This window comes from Palaemon carinicauda, chromosome 20 (assembly GCF_036898095.1).
Source record: "Palaemon carinicauda isolate YSFRI2023 chromosome 20, ASM3689809v2, whole genome shotgun sequence".
NCBI classification, from domain to species: Eukaryota; Metazoa; Arthropoda; class Malacostraca; order Decapoda; family Palaemonidae; genus Palaemon; species Palaemon carinicauda.
Genome location: NC_090744.1, coordinates 37,384,049 through 37,393,899, shown reverse-complemented (window position 1 = coordinate 37,393,899; position 9,851 = coordinate 37,384,049). Strand labels below are relative to the sequence as shown.

The 9,851-nt window shown below is 35.5% G+C and overlaps 2 protein-coding genes across 2 annotated transcripts; both read left to right on the top strand.

Annotated features, from left to right (window-relative positions):
* The first annotated feature begins 633 nt into the window (after positions 1-633).
* LOC137659740 (interaptin-like) lies at positions 634-2,523 on the top strand. The gene has a single exon (XM_068394553.1). The coding sequence runs from the start codon at positions 634-636 to the stop codon at positions 2,521-2,523; it is 1,890 nt and encodes a 629-aa protein (XP_068250654.1).
* Positions 2,524-6,587: 4,064 nt separating this feature from the next.
* Positions 6,588-7,532, top strand: LOC137659739 (dnaJ homolog subfamily C member 7 homolog). The gene has a single exon (XM_068394552.1). The coding sequence runs from the start codon at positions 6,588-6,590 to the stop codon at positions 7,530-7,532; it is 945 nt and encodes a 314-aa protein (XP_068250653.1).
* The last annotated feature ends 2,319 nt before the right edge of the window (positions 7,533-9,851 follow it).

Below are 9,851 nucleotides of genomic sequence, written 5' to 3'. Positions count from 1 at the left end.
TATATATATATATATATATATGGCTTTAAAAATGGATGACGATATTCAAAAGAAATTTGTAAATATATAATTATTTTCGATAGAGAAATTAATTTCGAAACCTTACATTTTACTTATATTGCATTAAAGATTATTATTATTATTATTATTATTATTATTATTATTATTATTATTACTTATTATATTAATTATTATAATAATTATTATTATTACTACTACTACTACTACTACTTCTACTACTACTACTACTACTACTACTACTAATAATAATAATAATAATAATAATATTATTATTATTATTATTATCATTATGATGATGATAATGATGGTAACATCGTCTGCTGAATGGAGAGGAGAGAAATGTCAAGGAAATTTGCGGATGGCTTTGGTGATTCCAAAATGTCTCCAGGAATCTGGAAGTCTTCGGAGGGCTGCGGGCTCTTAAATTGCATCAAAGATTTTTATTATTATTATTATTATTATTATTATTATTATTGTTATTATTATTATTATTATTATTATTATTATTATTATTAATTGTTATTATTATTATTAATTATTGTTATTATTATCATTATTAAGTTAACACCGTCTTCTGAACGAAGAAGAGAAAAATATCCGGGAAATCTATCGATGGAGTTGATGATTCTAAATGTCTTCAGGAATTCTCAAGTCTCCGGCGGGATCGTTAAGTGCCAAGAACACTTTCCTGAAAATATAGCTAATACACGCTCAGGATCTGCATCATTGAATATGATTTTCAAAGCAAACAAAGTGAGCGGAATGTGGATGGATATCATCAGAAATCTTACAGGAAGATTCAACTGGCCTCAACAGGCAGGTTCGGCCCTTCTGGAGCAGAATCTTGCATGCAAGGACATGACGGTACAACTTCAGGGACAGCTGCGAACTCTCCAGGAGTCGTGGATCTTCAAATGGTTTTCGTGGCTACTCCCAGAGGCGCCGCGCTTTGAAGATTGCCGGGCAGTCGCCTCTCAGGATGGATTCCTCGGCAGGTGGCTGCAGCGCTGTCCTTGGATAGGGGGCTGGTGGAAAGCCCGCGAGGAACTACAGCGGTGCGAACTGGGATTGCACCAGATGGAGAGAGAAGCTTTAAGATTCAAAGATGAATTGAAATCAACGTGGTTCGTTGGCAAGCTTCTCTCCGAATTTGACTTGGGAGAAATGAAGGAAGTCGTTTCGAATGGAAACCAGAACTTTTACATCGGCATAGTAGCTGCTGCTTCCGTCATTTTCGGCGGAATTATGCTAGCTCGAAGGAGGATGGCTGGAAACGATGTGGACAACAACTCTCTTGAAGAACATGTTCCAGAAATGGAAAATGGATGCGATCTATTGGAACTCAAAATGGAAGACGAAGATCGGACTATTTTCTTGCAAAATCTTGAGGAGGAAAATAATAAGTTACATGGGCAACTAAATGAACTGAGAAGTATTGTAGATGAATTGAATAGAGCGAAAGAGACTCAAGAAAAGATGACATTTGAGAAGGCATCTGAATACCAGAAACTGGAAGCTGAATGCGTCGAAAAAATCCTTCGGATGAAAGAACTGGAAACTTTGTTGGAAATTCTTAAAGTAAAGAATGAAGAAATTAAGAAAAATGAAAATGAGAAAACGGAACAAATAAACAAATTGAAACGTGATGTTGATGAATTGAAGGATGAAAAGAAGAAACTTGAATCTGAATGCGTCGGAACAGACCTTAAAATGAAGGAACATGAAAATTTGGTGAAAATTCTCAAACAGGAAAATGAGCAAAGCAAGAAAACACTGAGTGAGGAAACGGAACAAGTTAATAATTTGAAACTTCAAGTTGAAACTCTGAGGGAAGAAAAAAAGAAACTTGAATCTGAATGCGTCGTTGGAAAAGACCAAATGAAGGAACATGAAAATTTGGTGAAGATTCTCATACAGGAAAATGAGCAAAGCAAGAAAGCACTGAGTGAGGAAACGGAACATGTTAATAATTTGAAACTTCAAGTTGAAACTCTGAGGGAAGAAAAAAAGAAACTTGAATCTGAATGCGTCGTTGGAAAAGACCAAATGAAGGAACATGAAAATTTGGTGAAAATTCTCAAACAGGAAAATGAGCAAAGCAAGAAAGCACTGAGTGAGGAAACGGAACAAGTTAATAATTTGAAACTTCAAGTTGAAACTCTGAGGGAAGAAAAAAAGAAACTTGAATCTGAATGCGTCGGAACAGACCTTAAAATGAAGGAACAAGAAAATTTGGTGAAGATTCTCAAAGAGGAAAACGAGCAAAGCAAGAAAGCACTGAGTGAGGAAACGGAACAAGTTAATAATTTGAAACTTAAAGTTGAAGAACTGAAGAACGAAAAGGACGAACAGAAAGCTGATTTGCTGCGTGACTGTGAAAAACTGGAATTTGTGTGCAAAATAAATGACTTTGAGATACTGCAAGAGAAAAAGATTGTGGATGAGTTTAAAACTGAAAATGAAGAACTGAAGAAGGCGCAAAGAAAACAGAGCAAAGGGTAGGCTCCCCTTTCAAGGGGTGCCAATCGTAAAAAATATTTCCCAAAAATACACTAATCAAGACACGCTAATGAAATTTTCATGCATTATTAGCACTATAATTAGGCATATCCTCTGTAAGGTTTATCATCCTACAGGGAAAATAAAGGATTTTATGAATAAAAATGTGAAAATCGGAGCTAGCGACTTATAATTTGTTTGGTGACCAGTGAGAAACTAATGTCTTGAATTGAAATTCGCTCTGTAATTATGTTTGTCTATCCACCTGGAACAAGCAGACAAAGTTTTATCAAAATCGAACAGTAAATAAGCACACAGCAAGAAAAAAACGAGCATTAACTTTAGTGAAAGCCCGGCTGGTGATGGAGGGATACCTAGAAATAAATATTCACCAAAAATTAAAATTTCGATTTAGGGAAAAAAAAACCTTCTGTGTTTTTCTAGGTATTATGTCACTTGATGGCCTAAAACATCTAAATATTATATTACTTAAGGCATAAGAGCAGGACAAGCAAAGAAATACACCCCTCTCCCGAAAAAGAAAAAACGAGAAATTACGATTTTTGTCTGATGACGAAAATATTGGATATAAAATCATAGTCACCCCTGAGCCCATTTTCTTTGATATCACTAATATGAGAAAACGACTTTGAACAGTTTTTAAGGGGTAAACTAAAAAAATTAGAAAATTACTAATGATATTTCGTATTTTTACTATTAACATAAGGGGGGCGTTGATGACCAGGGGGGGGGGGGGGCATTATAGAGGCTGGAGTTGAATTCTACACATATCACGGCCTTCTGATAGGCAAAAGGAAGACTTTTAGCAAAGAAAAAAAAAATTGGGAAAATTCACCCTCTGATCGTGAAGTTAACGAATTGAAGATAGAAAAGGAGAAACTGAAAGCTAAGCCAGAAATTCTCAAACAGGGAAATGAGCAAAGCAAGAAAGTACTGAGTGAGGAAACGGAACAAGTTAATAATTTGAAACTTCAAGTTGAAACTCTGAAGGAAGAAAAGAATAAACTTGAATCTGAATGCGTCGGAAAAGACCTTAGATTCACAGGGGTGGGCAAACTTTTCAGTGTAAGGGCCACATTAAAAAAATAAAATTTTACTGGGCCGCATAGTATATTTTCCAGTATAATTGATATCTACAATAGCCAAAATATATTGTATTCAAACTGAAAATGCAATAATTTTTAATTTATTAGCATTTTAAAGTACTGTAGACTAGAGGATTCCCATGAAACGCATTTATTTAGAAAAACAATTTATTTAAAAAAAAAAAGCAAAGTAACTCTGTTTAAGAAATAGAAAAATAATATATTTTTATTAATCAATAATTTGGAGTAGAAGTTCAAGGTAAACATATAAATTAAATCCAAAAAGACATATTTTATATATTTAGGGAAAAACTTCACATGAAGCATATTTGCTTAAAAACAAAGTAACTCAATTTAAAGACAAGAAATATTTGTATTGATATTTTAAAGCAGTAACTTCACATGAAACATAAACATTTATTAGACAAGCAAAGTAGCTCAGCAACTGAGCAACAGAAGTATCAAAATGACTCAGTGAGAATGATGCAATTGACTGCAATCATTTACCAGTTTGTTGAAATTAGGTGTCAAGTTGCTTGTACTGATTCTTAACACTGACTGAAGATTCGAGTCTGTGAGAAGTGACCTGTTCTTTGACTTGTTAACTTTCAATATAGAAAAAGTCTGCTCACATATGTAAGTTGATGCAAATATCACAAACATCTTTCTTGCAAAATTTTTCAGATTTATAAACTTTTCTGAGTGCAGAGATGCATAAAACTCGACCAGTGGTTTATTTTCAAAGAGCCTCTTTAAAGAGTTGTCGGCTTGCAAATCAATCAGTTCTACCTGCAGTTCTTCAGCAGCTGTTTCAACGTCACAGGCAAAAGGTGAGCTGAGCAAATCAAACTGCCCTTCAATTGCCTTGAAATCGGCAAATCTTCTGATAAATTCATCTCTTAGAGCCGTCAACTGGTAACTGTATTTGTCTGATAGTGCTTGTGTAACAGTTCGTGTTTTCAACAGAGGAAAATGAACAAAGTTTTGCTCTTTAAGCTGCTTGGAAAAAAGTTGAAGTTTCAACTGAAATGCTTTCACTTCCACATACAATTCATGTGCAAATAAACCTTTGCCTTGTAGTTTTGTGTTTAACTCATTCAGCTTTTGCATAATGTCCACAGCAAATGCAAAATCACAAACCCATTCGTCACACTCCATTTCCCTTGAAAAGTCACAAGAAATGTCTTTCATATTAAAAAACAAGACAACCTCTTCTTTAACGTCCCACATCCTCTTCAATACTTTCCCCATACTTAACCATCGGATATTTGTGTGGTACAGCACATCAGTAAAATCCGCCTCGATGTCTTCCAAGAAGCTTCGGAATTGCCTGTGATTCAGTCCCCGTGCTCTTATTAAGTTCACTGCACGCATCACTGGATCCATAACGTGTTTGAGTTTAAAAGATGATCTACAGAGGCTTTCTTGATGTATGATGCAGTGAAAAGACAACACACTGTGCGATGGAAAATCTTCTTTGATTTTATCATTCATCAAGGTCACAAGGCCACAGTGTTTACCTATGAGTGAAGGAGCACCATCAGTTGTAATACTTGCCAATTTATCCAAGCTTAATCTAGACCTGATTAGACTGTTAATGACACTATTGTATAAATCTTTTCCAGTAACAGTGTCTTTGAGAGACTCCATAGATAGCCTAACAATTCCTCTGTAATTTCGAAGTTTTCGTCAATTCCTCTGATATAAATGAGTACCTGGGCAGTATCCTGAATGTCATTACTCTCATCTAAAGCAATAGAAAACCACTGAAAACTAACACTGGCTGTTAACACCTGATCTTGAATATTCATTGCAATTGCATCTATGCGACGAACAATAGTTCTTCGTGACAGAGATATGGCTTCCACTTTAGATATGACTTCAGGACACACAACACTGACAACATCAACCATGCAATCTTTAATAAATTCTGCTTCTGCAAACGACTTATTTTGTTTTGCAATTTTATTTGCCAATACAAAACTTGCCTTTGTTGCATTCCTTTGTAAAGAAGAAGTTTTTTCAAACACATTTTGTTGTTTCTTCAAACTTTTCATCAGATCAGTTGCCTTCTTTTGCAGTTCTTGCTTTGATAAATTGCTTCCAAAGTTGGTGTGCTTGGTTTGAAAGTGCCGTTTCAAATTGTATTCCTCGGAAACAGCAACTGTATCATGACAAATCAAACATACAGCTTTAACTCCGACGTCAGTAAAGAAATACCTTTCAGTCCACTCTTTGTTAAATACTCTGCATTCGTCTTCAATTTTTCGTTTTTTAGAAGGCTTCGAATCACTCATTTTGGGTAAAGTTTGAAAGATAGTAAAAGCTGTGCTGAAATAAAATGTCCAACGTCTTCTTTCTCTGGAATTTGCCAGGACACTGAAATGATTGAATATAAGGCAATAAACTCGTTGGCGCGGTAACAAAGTTACAACGTGACCAAAACGTTTCTACACTATCGAGATTTAATCCCACTGGCCACTGGTAGCAAACGTGTCCGATACACGCTTCACTCACGCATACGCCCATCCCAGATGCCGAACTGCATCTTTATTCAACGATGGCCAATTATAGATTAAAAAATGAATAAATAAAATAGAATAAGAAAATTAAAATCATGAAAAAATCTATTTCCGTCTGGTTGAAAAAAAATAATGAGTGAGAAAGGATGCAAATAAAATAGAGAAAAAATGCAAGATAGAGAGACAGAGATAAAAAAGCAGAGAGAAAGAGATAAAGAAGAGGTCAGGCAAGAGAATAGCCCTTTTGTCCGTAACAAAAGGGCAGGGAAAGAAATAGAGTGAGCGAGAACAAATTTCCGATTACTTACATTCCAATTTTAAAATACTGGTTATAAAATCCTTTTGGACATTTAATATCCAATATTTGGAGGGCCGCATGAATTCCATTGGAGGGCTGCATGCGGCCCTCGGGCCGTAGTTTGCCCACCTCTGCCTTAGAATGAAGGAACATGAAAATTTGGTGAAAATTCTCAAAGAGGAAAATGAGCAAAGCAAGAAAGCACTGAGTGAGGAAACGGAACAAGTTAATAATTTGAAACGGGAAATTGAAGAACTGAAGAACGAAAAGGACGAACAAAAAGCTGATTTGCTGCGTGACTATGAAAAACTGGAATTTGTGTGCAAAATAAAAGACCTTGAGATACTGCAAGAGAAAAAGATTGTGGAAGAGTTTAAAACTGAAAATGAAGAACTGAAGAGGGCGCAGAGTAAGAAAACAGAGCAACTAAATAAATTGAAAAGTGAAGTTAACGAATTGACGACAGAAAAGGAGAAACTGAAAGCTAAGCCAGAAATTCCTAACACTAAGAATAAGGATGAACATGAGAGGCGAAGATTATTGATGGCTGGATTATTTGCGCAGATGATTGTATTAGACTGTTCCAAGGCTGTAGAGAAAGGTCTTAAAGGGTGGAAAGCGTTCATGTTACGAGGAAGGCACCTCGTTAAACTTGGCATTTTCGACGCTGCCCTGAAGGACTTCGAAACGGTGAAACTAAAGAAATCTGAGAATTTTTTAAAAATCATAGACGATACTAAAGCACTACAGAAGCAGTGGGAAGACAAGGGTCACTATGAGGTTCTGGGTTTGGAACAGACAGCCACAAAGGCAGAAATCATAAAATCCTTCAGGGCCTTGTCCATGATGTTCCACCCAGACAGACATCGGGAAAAACCCGAATTCCTACAGGAAGCATTCGAGAAGAAGTACAAAAAGGTGGTTAATGCTAAATTGATTCTGGCGGACGAAAGCAACCGAAGAGATTATGATGAAGAGCTACGCCATCAGAAGGAAAATGATCAATGGGAAAGGCATGGTGGCCAGTGGTATCACCAGGAGCCACCAAGGCATCAGTCAGGGCAGTGGAACCAACAACGGCAGTAAAATCGATGGGAACATCGGCAGTACAATCAAGGACCCAGAAGGGAAGAGCATCGGCAGTACAACAAGGAAGTACCAAGAAGGGAACATCATCAGAGGAACGATCATCAATACTATTTTTAAGGCGTTCGCGTTATATAAGGGGAAAACCATTGCAGTTTAGTGCTGTGAACAAAAAAAATAGAAAATAAAAAAAATTAATAAAGAGTAAATACTGAAAAACTAAAAAAAAATACAAAAGAAAATTAAAAAAATATATATATATAATATATAATGGAAAAATATTTTTAGTATAAGTTTCAGTTGATTTTTGCAGTTTAGTGCTGTGAACATACAAAAAAAAAAAAAAAAAAAAAAAAAAAACGTAGTGGGAAAAATATTTTTAGTATAAGTTTCAGTTGAGTTTTTAGAAAAAGATTAGTTTTAGTTAGTCAATTCCAAGTGGATTCCGGCCTTCCAAATGCAAATGGAATATTCTACAAGATGGACTCAGCAGAAGGAAGAAGTCTCACTTGCTTTGGAATGCACTGTTCCTTGACAAAGATTCACCTGTACTGTTTCTTTGTCAGGTGGACGGATGCAGAAGAAACAAGTCTGACTTCTTTTAGTACGCTGTTTCCCCTTAAGAAGATTCCATTACGCTGGGATAGTGGATCAGGAATAGGTTTAGTGATGTGACAAAAGAAATAAAAAAAAAAACCTAGTATAAGTTTCAGTTGAGTTTTGCAGTTTACTGCTGTAAAAAAAAAAAAAAAAAAAAAAAAAAAAAAAAAAAAAAAAAAAAAAAAAAAAAAAAAAACCTAGTATAAGTTTCAGTTGAGTTTTTCAGTTTGCTGCTGTCAGAAAAAAAAAGAAAAAGAAAAGAAGAAATGGTCTCAGCAGAGGGAAGAAGTCACACTTGCTTTCGAATGCACTGCTCCTTGACAAAGATTCACTTGTACTGTTTCTTCGTCAAGTGTACAGATGCTGAAGAAACAAGTCTGACTTCTTTTAGTACGCTGTTCCCTCAAGAAGTTTCCATTGTGCTGGAATAGTGGATCAGGAATATGTTTAGTGACGTGAGTTTTGCAGTTTACTGCTGTCAGAAAAAAAAGAAAAAGAAAAGAAGATGCAGAAGAAACAAGTCTGACTTCTTTTAGTACGCTGTTTCTCCTTAAAAAGATTCCATTACGCTGGGATAGTGGATCAGCAATAGGTTTAGTGATGTGACAAAAGAAAAAAAAAAAACCTAGTATAAGTTTCAGTTGAGTTTTGCAGTTTACTGCTGTACAAAAAAAAAAAAAAAAAAAAAAAAAAACCTAGTATAAGTTTCAGTTGAGTTTTTCAGTTTGCTGCTGTCAGAAAAAAAAGAAAAAGAATAGAAGAAATGGTCTCAGCAGAGGGAAGAAGTCACACTTGCTTTGGAATGCACTGTTCCTTGACAAAGATTCACTTGTACTGTTTCTTCGTCAAGTGTACAGATGCTGAAGAAACAAGTCTGACTTCTTTTAGTACGCTGTTCCCTCAAGAAGTTTCCATTGTGCTGGAATAGTGGATCAGGAATATGTTTAGTGACGTGAGTTTTGCAGTTTACTGCTGTCAGAAAAAAAAGAAAAAGAAAAGAAGAAATGGTCTCAGCAGAGGGAAGAAGTCACACTTGTTTTGGAATGCACTGTTCCTTGACAAAGATTCACTTGTACTGTTTCTGTGACAGATGCTGAAAAAACAAGTCTGACTTCTTCTTTTAGTACGCTGTTCCCTCAAGAAGTTTCCATTGTTCTGGAATAGTGAATCAGGAATATGTTTAGTGACATGACGCGAACATTAAAAAAAAAAGAAAAAAGAAAAAAAAAACTAGTATAATTTTCAGTTGAGTTTTGCAGTTTATTGCTGGAAAAAAAAAGTTTTGCAGTTTGCTGCTGTAAGAAAAAAAGAAAAAAAAGAATAGATGGACTCAGCAGAGGGAAAAGGTCACACTTGCTTTAGAATACACTGTTCCTTGACAAAGATTCACTTGTACTGTTTCTTTGTCATATGGACAGATGCTGAAGAAACAAGTCTGACTTCTTTTAGTACGCTGATCCCTCATGAAGTTTCCATTGTGCTGGAATAGTGGATCAGGAATATGTTTAGTGACGTGAGTTTTGCAGTTTACTGGTCAGGAAAAAAAAAGGAAAAAAAAAGAATAAATGGACTCAGCAGAGGGAAGAAGTCACACTTGTTTTGGAATGCACTGTTCCTTGACAAAGATTCACTTGTACTGTTTCTTTGTCAAGTGTACAGATGCTGAAGAAACAAGTCTGATTTCTTTTAGTACGCTGTTCCCTCAAGAAGTTTCCATTG